The sequence below is a fragment of the Lontra canadensis genome, unplaced genomic scaffold (genome assembly GCF_010015895.1).
Source record: "Lontra canadensis isolate GAN:19392208 unplaced genomic scaffold, GSC_riverotter_1.0 scaffold244, whole genome shotgun sequence".
In the NCBI taxonomy this organism is placed as follows: Eukaryota; Metazoa; Chordata; class Mammalia; order Carnivora; family Mustelidae; genus Lontra; species Lontra canadensis.
The window spans coordinates 59,965-79,854 of record NW_022631238.1 but is presented as its reverse complement, the minus strand read 5'-3'; the positions used below and the strand labels follow the sequence as shown (position 1 = coordinate 79,854).

Sequence of the window (19,890 nt, the reverse complement as noted above, 5' to 3'; positions counted from 1 at the left end):
CTTGTTTAGAATAGGTGTTGACAGGGCACAGGAGGTGTATGTGTGGGCTGTCCCTCAAAACTGAAGAGAGTAGGGTGCCTCAGTTCCCAGGCCAGTACTAGTGGAACAAGGATTTTGGAGTCAAGAGGACCCAAGGCTCACATTTTGCATTTTCTCTTCACTGGTTCTGTGGCCTTCTCTAGGTAATTCAGTGTGTCTGTGCTTTAGCTTTCTGACCTGTAAAATGGGGTTGCTGACATTAACCTCCCAGGGCTGCCTGAGAGAAAGACAACCCCCAGCACAGATTGCGTGGTGATGTTCAAGCTGTTCCCTTCCCTCCCCTCCTCACCTGCGCACGAAATATGCGCATGGCTGGAGCTGCACAAAGGGCAGGAAAGAAGCTAATGTTTATGAGTCTGGGATCTGTTGAGAGGGATCATACGAATTCTTGTGACAGGTGCAGACTTTCTACCTCCAACAGTCTGGCCATTCCTTTCCCTGGGTCCCAAAGTAGGTGAGCTTAGCAGGAGCCTAGCACTTGTTGCAGTAGAGACCCCACACGGACACCTCCTTAATAGTGACCTAAGTGGTGCTAGGCGCGGGGGTGTGTGTGTGTGTGGAGGTGCTTGCCGACTGGACAGGAGGGGCCACAAGAGGGGGGGATAGAACAGAGACGCATTGCGGAAAAGGTAGGGGGCCGGCGAGTGGGGCAAGGGGTGGGACCTAAAGGCACAACGCATCTGTTTGGGGGAGGGGATATTGATGAAGGAGGTGGGACCGTGGTATACTGTCGACCTGGTTGGTGGTGGGATGGTGTGTTGGCAAAGGGGCGGGATTGCCTCCCACTGCACATGCGCATCATGGTGTTCAGGACGAAGCTTTTGTTGGGGAAGCGGGCGGGACTTTTATTTGGTCGGTCAGGTCTTGCGCATGCGCACAACTATCTGAGGCGGTGGGTGGTATATTAGGCGGAGAGGCGGGGTCGTCCTAGCTGCCGCGCTGGCATTTTCTCCTGGACAAGGAGAGGGTGCGGCTGCTGAGAGCTGAGCACTGCAATCCCGATCCTCTGAGTCGTGAAGAAGGGAGGCAACGAGGGGGTTGGGGTTGGGGCCTGAGGCAAGGTGAGATTTAGCCCCCAGACAGGGCATCTGCCCCCTGGTGCGGGCCTCCCATTTTTCATTTCGATCCCTTTACCCCGGATTCTGATCCCCCTTCCACCCCCCGAACCCCCATTCACGCCCCTTACCCGATCCTCCCTTACTCAGAACCCCTGTTCGTTCTCCGAACCCCTCCCATCGTTAAAAATCTCCACAGATTTCTCGACCTCAATCTGTACTGTCATACGATTCCTCCTGATTCGAAACCTCCATTCAATTTACCATATGCGAGTCCCAACCCACTTCCCCTGGATTCAGAACTGTTACTGGCTTTCCAAACCCCGATTTGAAGCTTCTCCCCGTCAGTAGCTTCTCGGGATTCAGAGCCTCCATCCTGACACCCATTCACTTTTCCCACACTGATCCAGCCCGTTCCCTTCACATTCAGCGCCTCATTCTCCCCCACAGTCAAACCCGACCCCCCTCCCCCAAATTCGGTCCTTCCTATTTGCCCTCTGTAGTATAACGCCCAGCTCCTCCCCCACATCCCCCAGGCTCTGCTCTTGCCAGAGGGACAGGAGCCATGGCTCAGAAAATGGACTGTGGTGCGGGCCTCCTCGGCTTCCAGGTGAGATCTCCACTCCCCACCCCACCATTTCCTTAGCCGACAGTTCCCTGGGGCCCCTTTGGCCGCCCAAAAGCCTGGATCTGATTTTGCCTTCTTCGTGCCTAGGCTCCGTCGTCTTTCAAATTCCCATGGTTTATTGGGGCGGGGGGAGGGTTGTCCCTTTTCAGCCATCAGTCCCTGCTTAGAGAAAGGGGAGACCCTGTTAGTACTCAGGGCAATCTGCCCAGAGAATGCGGGTTGGGTAAGGAACCATTTTCTTCCACAGCCCTGACGCTTGTAGAGCAGTCTGCCACCCCCTCCCCCAACCTCCCGTCGCCACCCTCCCTCTCTCCTGCATTCCCCACGCCTGCAACGCACCCCCCCCTCCCCACTATTCCCCTCAACTCCTCGAGGCGGCAGCCTTGCTCTGGCTCGCCTCGCATCCATAGCTCCTGCCACACACCGCAATTCTCTGCTCTAACCTCCTCCATCACCCCCCACCCCCCCCTTCATTCTACTTCGTCCCCCTCCTCATTCCGCCCCACCCCTCATTTAGTCCTGCCCCACTCCATCCCTACCACACGTTTTGTTACCATTCCGCTTCCCATCACCCCTTGCTGGTCTTCTAGATCTGCGCCTCAGCCTTTTTGCACCATCCGTCTGCCTGCACTTCCCCTGCACTGCTTCTCCAACCCTCCTGCTTCCACTTCGGAGGCCCAGAAATTTCCTTTTCTCCCCCTGTATTTGCAGGCTGAGGCCTCCGTAGAAGACAGCACCTTGCTTATGCAGACCCTGATGGAGGCCATCCAGATTTCGGAGGCTCCACCTACCAACCAGGCTACAGCAGCTGGGCCTAATGCTAGTCCCCAGAGTTCACAGCCCCCAACAGCCAGTGAGATGGCCGATATTCAGGTTTTAGCAGCTGCCGCTAGGCCCAAAACAGCCTTTAAGGCTCCGAATGCCCCCACAAAAGGCCCAAATGGTGCCTATGATTTCTCTCAGGCTCTGAATGCCAAGGAGATGCCCAATGCGCCACCTAAGGCAGCCTTTAAGTCCCAGAATCCCACCCCAAAGGGCCCAAATGCTGCCTATGATTTTTCCCAGGCAGCAACCACCAGTGAGTTAACTGCTAACAAGTCTGAGACAGCCTTTAAGGCCCAGAATGCCACTACTAAGGTGGGCCCAAATGCCACCTACAATTTCTCTCAGTCTCTCAGTGCCAGTGAGACGGCCAACACTCAGCCCAAGACAGCCTTTAAGGCTTGGAATGACACCACTAAGACCCCAACAGTTGATACGCAGACCCAGAATATTAACCAAGCCAAGATGGCCACTAACCAGCCTGAGGTAGAGACCAACCCAGGTATCCCTGAATCTGATGGTGCAGCTGCACAGACATCAGCAGATGGTTCCCAGGCTCAGAATCTGGAGTCCAGGACTATAATTCGGGGCAAGAGGACCCGCAAGGTGAGATCCCTGCTAGCTCCACTTTGCTTTGGGCTCTCTCCTTTCTTCTCTGAGGTTCGTTTGTTCTAAATAACACACAAAAAAGTACGTTTATAATGGCCTGTATTCAGTTAGGTTGTAGGGGATGATAGGTGAATGTGATAATTTCTGCCCTCTGGATATCCACAGACTAATGGGGAGATGAGACATGGACACATAATGTATACACTGTGTACGTAATTCAGTTTACATTTTCATAATAGCCACTGTGTATTAGGTCTTGAGCTAGGCACATTCACGCAGGTTATCTCATTCAGTCTTCAAGATGTTACCAGCTAGGGTTTATAGTCTCAGTTTCCCAGAGAAGGAAATTAAGTTCTAGAGAGGTGAAGTGACTTGAGTGATTTGTCCAGGGTGGTACAAGCAGAGCCAGTGTTGGACATAGGAAGAGGAGAAGCTTCAGGCCCCACCCTTGGGTTGCTCCTGTCCTGATGCAGAGATGAAACTCCTGCTTTGAAGACAGTGAAAGACAAGCCCAGGACTCAGGGTGACCATTGGCTAGTGGGTCAGGCTGTCACTACAGGTGAGGGTTTTAGGGGACCTTCCTGTAATAGATAGGGTGAGGAAACAAACATCTGGTGACCTTGGACCTTCCTTCTCTCTAATGATGCAGATTAATAACTTGAACGTGGACGAGAACAGCAGTGGGGATCAGAGGCGGGCCCCACTGGCTACAGGGACGTGGAGGTCTGCACCGGTTCCAGTTACCACTCAGAACCCCCCTGGCGCACCCCCCAATGTGCTCTGGCAGACCCCATTGGCCTGGCAGAACCCGTCAGGCTGGCAAAACCAGCCAGCCAGGCAGACCCCACCAGCACGTCAGAGCCCCCCAGCTAGGCAGACCCCACCAGCCTGGCAAAACCCAGTTGCTTGGCAGAACCCAGTGATCTGGCCAAACCCAGTGATCTGGCAGAATCCAGTGATCTGGCCGAACCCCATTGTCTGGCCTGGTCCAGTTGTCTGGCCGAACCCACTGGCCTGGCAAAATCCACCTGGGTGGCAGACCCCACCTGGATGGCAGAACCCACCAGGCTGGCAGGGTCCTCCAGATTGGCAAGGCCCTCCTGACTGGCCCCTACCACCTGACTGGCCTCTACCACCTGACTGGCCAATTCCCACTGACTGGCCGCTCCCACCTGACTGGATCCCCACTGACTGGCCAGTTCCACCTGACTGGCAGAACCTGCGACCTTCACCAAACCTGCGCCCCTCTCCCAATTCGCGTGCCTCACAGAACCTGGGTGCCTCACAGCCCCGAGATGTGGCCCTTCTTCAGGAAAGAGTAAGAACTGTTATTCCTAGTCACTTTTCCCTCTCTTCCTCCTTTTTTTGTTGTCCTTCTATCTTCTAACTCCTATTCATTCAAGTTTCCTATAACTATTTTAATAACTTTAATGATTTCCTTTTTTCCCCTCATAGGCAAATAAGTTGGTCAAGTACCTGATGCTTAAAGATTATACCAAGGTGCCCATCAAGCGCTCAGGTAGGAACCCAATGCCCTCCCCCAGCACTCTGCCCTTCCCCTCACCCCATGCTCTATGGACATCCCTTTGCTTATATGTCCCCTCCCCTTTAGTCCCCTTTCTGTGGCTGATTCTTCATTTTTCATTCTTGAGGGCCCTGACTCTGTTCCCTTTAGCAGGACTGGCAAAGGGGTTGTAGTTCCATGGCCCCTGCTCAGCTCAGGTACCCTGTTCTCTCTCCTGCAGAAATGCTGAGGGATATCATCCGTGAATACACTGATGTTTATCCAGAAATCATTGAACGTGCATGCTTTGTCCTGGAGAAGGTGAGAAGGCAGCCCTGAGGAACAGGGATAATGAGGGAAGGTTTTGATAACAAAGATTCATGGGATTCCTACTGGGAGTTTAGAGCTGAAGTCTCACAGGGAGGTGAGCAACTGAATATGGGTAGCCAGTGCTAGATACTGTAATTTCATAGTCTGTTTTCTTGTCCCTGTAGAAATTTGGGATTCAACTGAAGGAGATTGACAAAGAAGAACACCTGTATATTCTCATCAGTACCCCTGAGTCCCTGGCTGGCATATTGGGAACGTAAGATGGGAAAAGAGGTGGAACATTGCCTTTCTCAGTGGTGCTTTTTTCTGGGAGTGTCAAGTAGGTCATGGTCCAAGATTCAGGATCACATACCAGCTCATGGTCAGAACGGAGGTAGAATTACCCCCTTGATAAGGAATACTGGGGAAGCTAGATGGGTAAGCTGCCCCGGGTGTCTAATACAAATGGCTACTGAAAACACATTTTTTGTACCCCTTTAGGACCAAAGACACACCCAAGCTGGGTCTCCTCTTAGTGATATTGGGCGTTATCTTCATGAATGGCAACCGTGCCAGTGAAGGTGAGTGGCTGGACCTGCAGCTGGGGGTTGGCTACAGCCTGATTTCCGTGCTCATTTTCCGTGCATTGTCTCCCCTTGCCTCCCATTGCAGCTGTCCTCTGGGAGGCACTACGCAAGATGGGACTGCGTCCTGGGTATGACTGGGCTCTTTCATCTCTTGCCTGTTTATATTATCCTTTGGCAACAGAGGATGGTCCCAGGATTGCATCAGCCTGGTGGTCTAGGGGAATTGGTTTGGGGAGGTACAGAGCCCAAGGATGTACCCTGGGTGGATGGGCAAATAGTTCTGAACTCTATGTCTCTTCTCTCATCTCTGACCTCTGTGCTTGGAAGCTCTTTTCTTTTCTTTGGACAGTGTCATAGTTTCTGATTATGGGTTTGTTTTTTTATACTATCAGGGTGAGACATCCTCTTCTTGGAGATCTGAGGAAACTTCTCACTTATGAGTTTGTAAAGCAAAAGTAAGTGCTATCTAAGGGATTTTGTCGGTCCTCATGAGTTCTTTGTGCTGGTCAGCCTCAGACAATCCTTCCTATGCTCATTTCTTACACTATACGTATACATTCACATAGAAAAACACATACATACTTGGAAGTGTTTATCAAGTATCCCTGCTTGTGGTTGGATTTTTCTGCAGTATATTTATCTTGCAAGTAAAGCCTGTCCACTATACCCACACTTGACGTTTCCAAGGCTGAGGTGTACAGTAATCATTGCAGTGGGCCAACTGTGTCTCAATAACAAGATTACAAGAATGTGGAGTTAGAGCTGGCACACAAGGGGTGAGATTAAGCATTGTCCTTTCTATGACCTTATATAAGCCACCCTGCAGTTCTAGGTGGCTGCTTAATGTAGAAGCACTGGTACAGGAGTTTGAAGACCTGGCTCTTAGAATATAATTAAGCTAGGTTTATGGGGTGCCCGGGTGGCTCAGTTGGTTAAGCATCTGGCTTGATCTCAGCTCAGGTGTCAATCTGAAGGTCGTGAGTTCAAGTCCAGCATTGGGCTTCACACCGGACATGGAGCCAATTTAAAATAAAAATAAAAATAAATTTGAAAAAAAAATAGAATTAAGCTGGGTTATGAATGAATCCGGGGGGAGGGGTTGCTACCTAAAATTGAGGGTTTTGAATATAGTATGATGCATTGTTGGACTACCATTCTTGCCTGGGTAGAAACAAATACTTTTCTGCTCTATAAGGTACCTGGATTACAGACGAGTGCCCAACAGCAACCCTCCTGAGTATGAGTTCCTCTGGGGCCTCCGTTCCTACCATGAAACTAGCAAGATGAAAGTGCTGAGATTCATTGCAGAGGTAATAGGGGAACTATTCCAGAGTTGATAGGTGAAGGGATGATGTATGACTGGCTGGGAAAGGCCCAGAGCAGGAAAAAGACCTCAGATATTGCACATGGTAGGTGCTGCATTATTTGTGGTATTTATTGTTGCTGTTATGTAAACAGTAGCACAAAGTAGAGTACTAAATATATAGCAGGTGTGTCGTAAATATTAACTCCTACTATTACGGGTTTTGTTTTACTTTCTATTCTTCATCTCAGGTTCAGAAAAGAGATCCTCGTGACTGGACTGCACAGTTCATGGAGGCTGCAGATGAGGCCTTGGATGCTCTGGATGCTGCTGCAGCTGAGGCTGAGGCCCGGGCTGAAGCAAGAACCCGCATGGGGATTGGAGATGAGGCCGTATCTGGGCCCTGGAGCTGGGATGACATTGAATTTGAGCTGCTGACCTGGGATGAGGAAGGAGATTTTGGCGATCCCTGGTCTAGAATCCCATTTACTTTCTGGGCCAGATACCACCAGAATGCCCGCTCCAGATTTCCTCAGACCTTCGCTGGCCCCATTATTGGCCCTGGTGGTACAGCCAGTGCCAACTTTGCTGCCAACTTTGGTGCCATTGGTTTCTTCTGGGTTGAGTGAGATGTTGGGTAGGTATATAACTTTGGTTTGGGCAGTTAGGGTCATTGGGAGATAGAGGGTATGTGGGAATGTATTTATATGCACGATTTGTGAGTCCTGGGAAACCCATGGTGGGGAGATGAGGAAAGTACAGGGAAGCACTATTTGGTATTTTTATTTCTTACTATTGGAAATATATCCTTGATTATTAATTTTTTCTTTCTTATGTCCACAGATATTGCTAATCAGTTGCAATAGTCTTTTCCCTGAGTGAGGCTGAAGCCTCAGATTCCTTCTAAACACAGCTATCTAGAGAGCCACGTCCTGTTGACTGAAAGTGGCATGCAAGATAAATTTATTTGCTGTTCCTTGTCTGTTGCTTTTTTCCCCCCTTGTGTGCTGTCAAGTTTTGGTATCAGAAATAAACATTGAAACTGCAAAGTGAATTAGATGTGCTCTCTGGTTTTTCCATGTTGGGGAGAGATCAACTTGTATATATGGGAAAGAGAGGGCCTCAGTTCTAGCCTAAGGTGCAGATTAGCTTTCAACTGGTAAAAATATGGGTAGATTCTGTTTAGGGATTACGAAACAAAGGAGGAAGTAATGAACACAAATGTTAATGAGGTCCAAGAACGAGTATGGTTTACTTTATAAATTCTGCTTAGGTGACTCATATGTAAGAGACATGCTGCTAGGTGTCTTGGAGTGACATTAAAAGATGAAATAATGAGAGAGGGTGTAGGTGGTCAGATAGTTGCATTTAAGAAGACAGAGGAGGTAGAACTCCAGTTAATGACAAGGCCCAAAGAGGGGGTGGTTGAAGGAGAGGGAAAATAACTGTTCCTGGAGATGATGTCCCTGGGATTCCAGGGTGTTGGTTGTATTATCTGTGTGGAAAGTGAAATAACTCCAGGATCAGGGCAGGAGTAGGAACAGGGAACACTATGATCCTGGTATTAGAGTCTCGTGTGTGAGAAAAAAAATCTCATCTCCTTAGCCACATTGTCCATAAAGAGATGGGCTCACAAGGCCCTCCCTTTTCATCTCTGGGAATGTTGCCCAGGAACCTGTCCCTCTAGAAAGCCCTCACAATCCCCCACTGCAATAAGACCAGGGCCTCATCACAGGGACAAGTTTTTATGGATAGTGACGGAAACCTCACATTGGCCTCTTATCCCCCATGCAAGGAGAAAGCGTAATCTTTGTTGCTCAGAGAACAAGAATTGAGAAAGTAAGACAAGGCTTTGTATAAAGCTAGATTACCTTGTGACTGAACAAGGACCTGGTTTGAGCTTCTGAGATCTTCACTGGAACTCTCACTGTGGCTGAAATTAGGCCTAAAGCCATAACTTCCTCAGAGGCTTGGTGGTACCTAATCATGTGGGCAAGGACAGAAACGAACTCCCAGGGTAAAAAAAAAACAAGAGCAAAGTCAATTTAGCCTCCTAGGAATGGTGTGCAGGGCTTCCTCAGGTTCTGGAGTGATATCCATTCTGTGGGGGAAGGAGAGAGAGCCCAGGATTAATAGGAAGGAGCCAGCACTGTGGAGCCCCAGCCCCTCCCCCGCCTCTTGTCCTCACTGCCAGGCTCCCCTCCTTCAGCCAGGCCTGGATCCTGACCCTTTTCTCAGGCATGTCTCCGGGGAATCTCAATCTGAGGACTTTGGGGATACGGGTTGCTCTATCCCTGCATCTCTGTGGTACCTTAGGCCTGTGCCACGGTTCCTGCATTTCTGTGTGCTAGTTATTCTTGTTGGTATGAAACACCCATGCTCTGTGGGATTGGGTAGGCCTTTCTGTGCAAATTGGTGCTTTCACCATGTGTTGGGTTAGGCCACAGAGTCCCTCACCTACTTCGGGTTTCTCCTGGTATATGTTTACGGCTCCCACATTCAGGCAGATGGACTCCACTTTGCAGTCTCAGAAAAGAACGAACTGCCCATCTATAAGCTCCCCAAGGTAAGTACAGGTCTTACTTGAAGTGTCATTCACTCCCACACCCATCACCACCCACACCCCCAGCTCCATCCTGTGTGCAGATTGAGACTGTTCGTAGGGAGGGGAATGTAGACCAGTTGTGTGATGTATGGGGAAGGCACCAAGTCTAAGAGAAGCCAATAAGATGTTCTACCAGCTGCCCCTAGGAGTCTCAGAGTTCTCTGAGCCTCAGTTGCTCAACTGAGAATGGGAAGATGAGAATAGATAATCTCTGGGAACTCCCCCAACTCTTGAGCTCGTAGGACAGTAGTCTAATCTATATAATAGTGATGAATCCCTGTGGATCTTCTAAGCTGTGTTAGGTGCTGATGTGGTGGAAGAGTCTTGGAGCAATCAATCCCAGGTAAAGTTTATTTAAAGAGAAATGTGGTTATGGCAACACCAGAGGTGTGGAAGTTCACAAGGGAATTCTGGAAGCCTAAAGAGAAGGAAAGTTATCATTGGATCCTGGGGATGGCAGAAAAGCCCAATACCCATGGAAGCCCCTTTAACTCAATCTGTGGATTATATTCTACTCTGGGCTTCAGTGCAATGTCTTCCCTTTTCATACCCCAGAAGAGATTTGATTCTGTCGCTTCCTTGCTCACAAAAGTCTAGTGCAATTTGGACAGTTGGCAAAATCTACTGAATAAAGTCTTTAAATTAGATAATAGAATTATATCAATGTTAGTGATCTGATTTTGATTATTATACTGTTTTCTGTAAGAGAATGCCTTTGTAACTTACACTAAAAATATTTTAAAAGTTGTGTGTGTGTGTGTGTGTGTGTGGAGAGAGAGAGGATAAAATAAATACAGTGCGTGTTAACATTGGGGAATCTGGGTTAAGTGTATTAACTGGGTTAAGTGTAAGGAACTATTTTTACTATTACTTCAACTTTCTTTTTTTAAGATTTTACTTATTTGTCAGAGAAATAGCGAGAGAGAGAGAGAGAGAGCGAGAGCGCACAAGCAGGGGAAGTGGCAGGCAGTGGGAGAAGCAAGCTCCCTGCTGAGCAAGGAGCCTGACTGGGACTCCATCTTAGAACCCTGGGATCACGATCTCCTGAGCCAAAGGCAAACGCTTAACCCACTGAGCCACCCAGGCATCCCTCTTGCAACTTTTCGTAAGTCTTGAGTTACATCAGAATAACAAGAAATAAAAATTATTCTTATTTTAACAAACAATCACTAAAGTTTACTTATCTACCTATACACACTTCTTGCCATTAAACCCTTTGGAAAAAGGACACTGTAACATGATGCAGTTATTCTTCATGCAAACAAAAGTGTCTTCGCTCCTCTCTAAATAGGAAAAAAAAAAACCCTAAGTTTCATAAGTTGTTGCATCCAGATCTAAGTCCGGGGTTAATTGTTCATCCCAATTAGCAGAGATTTTGAATGAAGACATTTGGGGAAATGCACACAAAACAGATTTAGGGAAGTGGTATATGAACTTCTTGGGACTGGTCAGGAACATGAGACTATTATGTTAGATGTGAATGCTCACCAAAAGGCTTTCTCAGTAATTGGGTGGGCAATATGACCTACTGAGTAGTGGTCAGTAAGCCTCTTTATTCAGCTACTCCTGTACTTGCTCAATGGGCACCTGTACAAAGTGGTCACAGTAGCATGATCAGAGGTTATGTATGTATGACCTCAGCAACATGGTTTCCCCTCACAGGGACTGATGTGACCACCCTCCTACCAACTGCTGAATGCCCAACTTGGCAATACTATACTAAGTTCCTGATGTGTACCAATCTCAAGGGGACCAGTCAGATACCTGGGAGTATGGTAATTAATTGGACCAATTATGTCATGAAGAAGTTACTTGACTTTATAATTTCTCTGGAATAAATGAGTATCTTCACTATGGATTTACCTTTTCTGCCTGCAGTACTTCTGTCAGCACCACTATCTGTGATCTTACAGAGGACGCCTCATCCTCAGTTGTGAAATTTCATACAGTGTTGCTTCTGATCAAGGGGTTCACTTTAAACCCCAAAGTTTGTTGATTGGCTTATACCCATGGAATTCACTGGTTGTGCACTGCACAACACAGAAAAAAGTTGTCCTTTTACAATGGAATAATAACTCTTGAAGACAGCTATGGCACCAGTCAAGAGGCAACACTTAATGTGTTAGAGGTGTTGTCCTACAATATATAGTATATATTCTAGTCACCAATATATATAATGCCATCTAGTCAATAACTAGGATTCCTAAGTCTAAGAACTAAATGATGAAAGTTAGAGTTGTTCCTAAAGACATATTCACAAAATGTTTTGTTAATGATCCCTGTAACTGTGTGCTCTACCAGGTTAGAATTTTTAGTACCCAAGCAAGTCATGTTTCTATCAGGTTACTAAACAATGATTTCATTGCTTTGGAAGTTGAGATGTCTACCTGGCAGTTTTGGAATCATCATGCCAATGGACAAAAAGGTAAAAATGGGGGCTTTTGTACTGGCTAAGATGATTGATTTCAATTTTCATGAGGAAGTAGGGTTGCTGCTACATAATGGAGGTAGAAAGCAATGTGTCTGGAGGCTTGAAGATCTTCTAGGGTGCCTTTATCAAATCCCAAAGTGGTAAAAATTATTGGGCTACAGCGACCCCATACATGCAAGGCTACCAATACCTCAGACTACAAACATGAATAAATGTTTGAATCATTTTTCTAGGTAAAGAGCCCATCTGACTGAGATGGGGACTTGATAGAAAGCATGATGTGGAAAGTAAAGGAAAAGAATTTATACCAACTTTGACCTGGTAACCAGTTTTAGAAGTGAAGACTACAGTAGTTACTCATATTTTATCATTTATAGTATGTACATATTTACATATTTTAATGTGTCCCATTTAATTCTCTCTTTTACCTACTATCTTATGTATGGTGAGTTGGTGACAGTTGAGTTTTTTTTTTTTTGAACTATTATACATCTCTTATTTTTTTATTTTATTTTTTTTAATTTTATTTTTTATAAACATATATTTTTTTTCCCCAGGGGTACAGGTCTGTGAATCTCCAGGTATACACACTTCACAGCACTCACCATAGCACATACCCTCCCCAATGTCCATAACCCCAACCCCCCTCTCCCAAACCCCCTCCCCCCAGCAACCCTCAGTTTGTTTTGTGAGATTAAGAGTCACTTATGGTTTATCTCCCTCCCAATCCCATCTTGCTTCATTTACTCTTCTCCTACCCCCTTAACCCCCCGTATTGCATCTCCTCTCCCTCATATCAGGGAGATCATATGATAGTTGTCTTTCTCTGATTGACTTATTTTGCTAAGCATGATAACCTCTAGTTCCATCCACGTTGTCGCAAATGGCAAGATTTCATTTCTTTTGATGGCTGCATAGTATTCCATTGTGTATGTATACCACATCTTCTTTATCCATTCATCTGTTGGTGGACATCTAGGTTCTTTCCATAGTTTGGCTATTGTAGACATTGCTGTTATAAACATTCGGGTGCACGTGCCCCTTCGGATCACTACATTTGTATCTTTAGGGTAAATACCCAGGAGTGCAATTGCTGGGTCATAGGGTAGTTCTATTTTCAACATTTTGAGGAACCTCCATGCTGTTTTCCAGAGTGGTTGCACCAGCTTGCATTCCCACCAACAGTGTAGGAGGGTTCCCCTTTCTCCGCATCCTCGCCAGCATCTGTCATTTCCGGACTTGTTAATTTTAGCCATTCTGACTGGTGTGAGGTGGTATCTCATTGTGGTTTTGATTTGTATTTCCCTGATGCCGAGTGATGTGGAGCACTTTTTCATGTGTCTGTTGGCCATCTGGATGTCTTCTTTGCAGAAATGTCTGTTCATGTCTTCTGCCCATTTCTTGATTGGATTATTTGTTCTTTGGGTGTTGAGTTTGCTAAGTTCTTTATAGATTCTGGACACTAGCCCTTTATCTGATATGTCGTTTGCAAATATCTTCTCCCATTCTGTCAGTTGTCTTTTGGTTTTGTGAACTGTTTCCTTTGCTGTGCAAAAGCTTTTGATCTTGATTAAATCCCAATAGTTCCTTTTTGCCCTTGCTTCCCTTGCCTTTGGCGATGTTCCTAGGAAGATGTTGCTGCGGCTGAGGTCAAAGAGGTTGCTGCCTGTGTTCTCCTCAAGGATGTTGATGGATTCCTTTCTCACATTGAGGTCCTTCATCCATTTTGAGTCTATTTTCGTGTGTGGTGTAAGGAAATGATCCAATTTCATTTTTCTGCATGTGGCTATCCAATTTTCCCAACACCATTTATTGACGAGGCTGTCTTTTTTCCATTGGACATTCTTTCCTGCTTTGTCGAAGATTAGTTGACCATAGAGTTGAGGGTCTATTTCTGGGCTCTCTATTCTGTTCCATTGATCTATGTGTCTGTTTTGGTGCCAGTACCATGCTGTCTTGATGATGACAGCTTTGTAATAGAGCTTGAAGACCGTAATTGTGATGCTACCAACTTTGGCTTTCTTTTTCAATATTCCTTTGGCTATTCGTGGTCTTTTCTGGTTCCATATAAATTTTAGGATTATTTGTTCCATTTCTTTGAAAAAAATGGATGGTACTTTGATAGGAATTGCATTAAATGTGTAGATTGCTTTAGGTAGCATAGACATTTTCACAATATTTATTCTTCCAATCCAGGAGCATGGAACATTTTTCCATTTCTTTGTATCTTCCTCAATTTCTTTCAAGAGTACTTTATAGTTTTCTGTGTATAGATTCTTAGTCTCTTTGGTTAGGTTTATTCCTAGGTATCTTATAGTTTTGGGTGCAATTGTAAATGGGATCGACTCCTTAATTTCTCTTTCTTCTGTCTTGTTGTTGGTGTAGAGAAATGCGACTGATTTCTGTGCATTGATTTTATATCCTGACACTTTACTTAATTCCTGTACAAGTTCTAGCAGTTTTGGAGTGGAGTCTTTTGGGTTTTCCACATATAGTATCATATCATCTGCGAAGAGTGATAGTTTGACTTCTTCTTTGCCGATTTGGATGCCTTTAATTTCCTTTTGTTGTCTGATTGCTGAGGCTAGGACTTCTAGTACTATGTTGAATAGCAGTGGTGATAACGGACATCCCTGCCGTGTTCCTGACCTTAGCGGAAAAGCTTTCAGTTTTTCTCCATTGAGAATGATATTTGCGATGGGTTTTTCATAGATGGCTTTGATAATATTGAGGTATGTGCCCTCTATCCCTACACTTTGAAGAGTTTTGATCAGGAAGGGATGCTGTACTTTGTCAAATGCTTTTTCAGCATCCATTGAGAGTATCATATGGTTCCTGTTCTTTCTTTTATTAATGTGTTGTATCACATTGATTGATTTGCGGATGTTGAACCAACCTTGCAGCCCTGGAATAAATCCCACTTGGTCGTGGTGAATAATCCTTTTAATGTACTGTTGAATCCTATTGGCTAGTATTTTGGTGAGAATTTTTGCATCTGTGTTCATCAAGGATATTGGTCTGTAGTTCTCTTTTTTGATGGGATCCTTGTCTGGTTTGGGGATCAAGGTGATGCTGGCCTCATAAAATGAGTTTGGAAGTTTTCCTTCCATTTCTATTTTTTGCAACAGTCTCAGGAGAATAGGAATTAGTTCTTCTTTAAATGTTTGGTAGAATTCCCCCGGGAAGCCGTCTGGCCCTGGGCTTTTGTTTGTTTGGAGATTTTTGATGACTGTTTCAATCTCTTTACTGGTTATGGGTCTGTTCAGGCTTTCTATTTCTTCCTGGTTCAGTTGTGGTAGTTTATATGTCTCTAGGAATGCATCCATTTCTTCCAGATTGTCAAATTTGTTGGCATAGAGTTGCTCATAATATGTTCTTATAATTGTCTGTATTTCTTTGGTGTTAGTTGTGATCTCTCCTCTTTCATTCATGATTTTATTTATTTGGGTCCTTTCTGTTTTCTTTTTGATAAGTCTGGCCAGGGGTTTATCAATCTTATGAATTCTTTCAAAGAACCAGCTCCTAGTTTCGTTGATTTGTTCTATTGTTTTTTTGGTTTCTATTTCATTGATTTCTGCTCTGATCTTTATGATTTCTCTTCTCCTGCTGGGTTTAGGGTTTCTTTGTTGTTCTTTCTCCAGCTCCTTTAGGTGTAGGGTTAGGTTGTGTACTTGAGACCTTTCTTGTTTCTTGAGAAAGGCTTGTACTGCTATATATTTTCCTCTCAGGACTGCCTTTGTTGTGTCCCATAGACTTTGAACCGTTGTGTTTTCATTATCACTTGTTTCCATGAATTTTTTCAATTCTTCTTTAATTTCCTGGTTGACCCATTCATTCTTTAGAAGGATGCTGTTTAGTCTCCATGTATTTGGGTTCTTTCCAAATTTCCTCTTGTGATTGAGTTCTAGCTTCAGAGCATTGTGGTCTGAAAATATGCAGGGAATGATCCCAATCTTTTGATACCGGTTGAGACCTGATTTAGGACCAAGGATGTGATCTATTCTGGAGAATGTTCCATGTGCACTAGAGAAGAATGTGTATTCTGTTGCTTTGGGATGAAATGTTTTGAATATATCTGTGATGTCCATCTGGTCCAGTGTGTCATTTAAGGCCTTTATTTCCTTGTTGATCTTTTGCTTGGATGATCTGTCCATTTCAGTGAGGGGAGTGTTAAAGTCCCCTACTATTATTGTATTATTGTCGATGTGTTTCTTTGATTTTGTTACTAATTGGTTTATATAGTTGGCTGCTCCCACGTTAGGGGCATAGATATTTAAAATTGTTAGATCTTCTTGTTGGACAGATCCTTTGAGTATGATATAGTGTCCTTCTTCATCTCTTATTATAGTCTTTGGCTTAAAATCTAAGTGATCTGATATAAGGATTGCCACTCCTGCTTTCTTCTGATGTCCATTAGCATGGTAAATTCTTTTCCACCCCCTCACTTTAAATCTGAAGGTGTCTACGGGTTTAAAATGAGTTTCTTGTAGGCAACATATAGATGGGTTTTGTTTTTTTTATCCATTCTGATACCCTGTGTCTTTTGATTGGGGCATTTAGCCCATTAACATTCAGGGTAACTATTGAGAGATATGAATTTAGTGCCATTGTATTGCCTGTAAGGTGACTGTTATTGTATTTTGTTTCTGTTCCTTTCTGATCTACTACTTTTAGGCTCTCTCTTTGCTTAGAGGACCCCTTTCAATATTTCCTATAGAGCTGGTTTGGTGTTTGCAAATTCTTTCAGTTTTTGTTTGTCCTAGAAGCTTTTAATCTCTGCTTCTATTTTCAATGATAGCCTAGCTGGATATAGTATTCTTGGCTGCATGTTTTTCTCGTTTAGTACTCTGAATATATCATGCCAGCTCTTTCTGGCCTGCCAGGTCTCTGTGGATAAGTCTGCTGTCAATCTAATATTTTTACGATTGTATGTTACATACTTCTTCTCCCAGGCTGCTTTCAGGATTTTCTCTTTGTCACTAAGACTTGTAAATTTTACTATTAGGTGATGGGTTGTGGACCTATTCTTATTGATTTTGAGGGGGGTTCTCTGAACCTCCTGGATTTTGATGCTTGTTCCCTTTGCCATATTGGGGAAATTCTCTGCAATAATTCTCTCCAATATACCTTCTGCTCCCCTCTCTCTTTCTTCTTCTTCTGGAATCCCAATTATTCTAATGTTGTTTCGTCTTATGGTGTCACTTATCTCTCGAATTCTGCCCTCGTGGTCCAGTAGCTGTTTGTCCCTCTTTTGCTCAGCTTCTTTATTCTCTGTCATTTGGTCTTCTATATCGCTAATTCTTTCTTCTGCCTCATTTATCCTAGCAGTGAGAGCCTCCATATTTGATTGCACCTCATTAATAGCTTTTTTTATTTCAACTTGTTTAGATTTTAGTTCTTTTATTTCTCCAGAAAAGGCTTTTATATCTCCCGAGAGGGTTTCTCTAATATCTTCCATGCCTTTTTCGAGCCCAGCTAGAACCTTGAGAATCGTCATTCTGAATTCTAGATCTGACATATTACCAATGTCTGTATTGATTAGGTCCCTAGCCTTCGGTACTGCCTCTTGTTCTTTTTTTTGTGGTGAATTTTTCCGCCTTGTCATTTTGTCCAGATAAGAGTATATGGAAGTAAAATACTAAAAGGGTGGCAACAACCCCAGGAAAATATGCTTTAGCCAAATCAGAAGAGATCCCAAATCGTGAGCGGGGGTAAGGGGATAAAAAGAGGTTCAGAAAGAAAAAAAAAAGAAAAAAAGAAAAAAGAAACAAATAAAAAAAGAAAACCAATAATGAAAAATATGAAAAGGAAAAAAAAATATATATATATATTAGATAAACTAGTTAAAAAACGTTAAAAAAGAAAAGGGTAAAAGTTAAAAAATTTAGCAGAAGAAGAGAAAAAAAATTGAAAAAGAAAAAAAAATTAACTGCATGGCTAAAGAATCATGGTGAGAAAGCCATGAGTTCCATGCTTTGCTTTCTCCTCCTCTGGAATTCCGCTGCTCTCCTTGATATTGAAACTGCACTCCTTGTAAGTGAACTTGGTCCTGGCTGGGTTTCTTGTTGATCTTCTGGGGGAGGGGCCTGTTGTAGTGATTCTCAAGTGTCTTTGCCCCGGGCGGAGTTGCACCGCCCTTACCAGGGGCCGGACTGAGTAATCCGCTCGGGTTTGCTTTCGGGAGCTTTTGTTCCCTGAGCGCTTTCCGTAGAGTTCCGGAGGACGGGAATGAAGATGGCGGCCTCCCAGTCTCCGGCCCGGAGGAGCCGAGAGCCCGGGGCCCCACTCCTCAGTGCGCCCTCAGAGAACAGTGCCCAATTACTCCCGTCACCCTGTCTCCGGCCTTGCTCCAAGCTGATCGAGCCTGCGACCGGTTCAAGGTAACCCCGAGCTGAGAGTCACTCCTCGGCTCTGTCTCTGTAGCCGGCTTCCCCGTTCTAATACCTGCAAGCTCTGCGACACTCAGACACTCCCGATCCTTCTGTGACCCTGCGGGACCTGAGGCCACACTGACCCCGCGTGGGCTTCACCCCGGTTTAGCCTCTGGAGCGATGTCCCTCAGCGGAACAGACTTTTAAAAGTCCTGATTGTGTGCGCCGTTGCTCCGCCGCTTGCCGGGAGCCGGCCCCTCCCCCCGCGGTCTATCTTCCCGTCGCTTTGGATTCACTTCTCCGCCAGTCCTACCTTTCAGAAAGTGGTTGATTTTCTATTTCTAGAATTGCTGTTCTTCTTCTCTTCGATCTCCCATTGGATTTGTAGGTGTTTGCAATCTTTAGATAAGCTATCTAGCTGATCTCCTGCAACCTGAAGTAGTCTCAGCCTGCTACTTCTCCGCCATCTTGACTCCTCCGACAGTTGAGTTTTTTTAATTTTTCTACCTTATTACAATATATCGATGCAGCATTCATTTGAACTAGAGGGAGAATGGATGTCATCTGAAGATCTTAAACTTGAACCTAGATGCTAGGTTTGATAAGACTTTATATTTATCTCCATCTTGCTTGTATGAAGAATCGTTACATGTTGTCCTTTTTCCAAAGTATGGGATGGCAAAAGTATGTGCAGATATTGAACAAACGTACTGTAATGATTACCTCTCTTGTTGGTATCCATTTATCTTACCTGGTGGCACTCAATTTCCTTTTAAGCAATACAGTTCCCCCATTTTTGTGATAGATGAAACTATGGTAGACAGAATTCAAGGATGGCCTACAAGATCCCCATCCCTTTTACCCATATACCTTTTAACCATTATTCAATGAAATACTAATCTAAATGATGCTGTGAAGGGATTTTCCACATGTAATTAAGGTCCCCAATCAGTTGAACTTAAAATACAGAATGCAACTTCCTGACGGCACACGGGAGAAGAATGAGGCAAAAACAAGTCAGCTGCAAGAGAAAGGGAGCAGGGGACAACAGTAGAAAAGACTATTGCCCTGAACAACTCCTCAGTCCCCTTTTTATTAGATATAAACAGTAATCAACAAAGGAGCTGAAGAAGGCTATACATTAATCATATGCCTTGTAGATAAACAAGAAGGAAGGCAAAATATATCTGGTCAAGCAGAATAAAGTTTATAGTTGAGCAAGCACATTTAAAGGGCTCATCTAATTAGCCACAGGTGCTTTTGGGGGAAGGGGAGATAATGGAAAAAATGAAGCAGGCCATATTCTGCCCTGAACGGGCTGGGCGTTCCCAGCTGCTCAGCTTCAAGGACATATATCGTCCTCTCCCCCAGAGGCCTGTTGCCAGTATTTGTTTTTCTTAAGGCTGTATCTAAACATGCTTGGCAACTAGTATAATTTCTCATGGGTTATATTTTAAGGAATACATTGTTCTGAGGGATAGTTTGAACAGAAATCATCTTAGGTGGGCCTGACCTAATCAGGTGAGAACTTAGAGGGGACTGTGTTCTTCCTGGCAAGAAATATTTGAAGAGAGGGATCAGATGCATGAAAATTCTCTATGCCTGGATTTAAAGGTGGAGGATATGT

General features: G+C 44.8%; 1 protein-coding gene across 5 annotated transcripts in view; it reads left to right on the top strand.

The window, feature by feature from the left end:
- Positions 1 to 7,910, top strand: part of MAGED1 (MAGE family member D1) — a 55,627-nt gene extending 47,717 nt beyond the window's left edge. For 4 of the 5 annotated variants that reach the window (XM_032849735.1, XM_032849732.1, XM_032849733.1 and 1 more), the window contains 12 exons: positions 1,631 to 1,704; positions 2,434 to 3,150; positions 3,803 to 4,471; positions 4,609 to 4,672; positions 4,899 to 4,978; positions 5,152 to 5,243; positions 5,468 to 5,547; positions 5,639 to 5,681; positions 5,946 to 6,008; positions 6,749 to 6,863; positions 7,108 to 7,493; positions 7,700 to 7,910. In XM_032849735.1, the coding sequence (XP_032705626.1) occupies positions 1,660 to 1,704; positions 2,434 to 3,150; positions 3,803 to 4,471; positions 4,609 to 4,672; positions 4,899 to 4,978; positions 5,152 to 5,243; positions 5,468 to 5,547; positions 5,639 to 5,681; positions 5,946 to 6,008; positions 6,749 to 6,863; positions 7,108 to 7,485 (2,346 nt within the window). In that variant the 5' untranslated portion in view covers positions 1,631 to 1,659 and the 3' untranslated portion in view covers positions 7,486 to 7,493; positions 7,700 to 7,910. Of the gene's footprint in view, positions 1 to 895; positions 1,101 to 1,630; positions 1,705 to 2,433; positions 3,151 to 3,802; positions 4,472 to 4,608; positions 4,673 to 4,898; positions 4,979 to 5,151; positions 5,244 to 5,467; positions 5,548 to 5,638; positions 5,682 to 5,945; positions 6,009 to 6,748; positions 6,864 to 7,107; positions 7,494 to 7,699 lie in introns of those variants that run through there. The other variant, XM_032849734.1, reaches the window with a different exon arrangement.
- Positions 7,911 to 19,890: the final 11,980 nt, after the last annotated feature.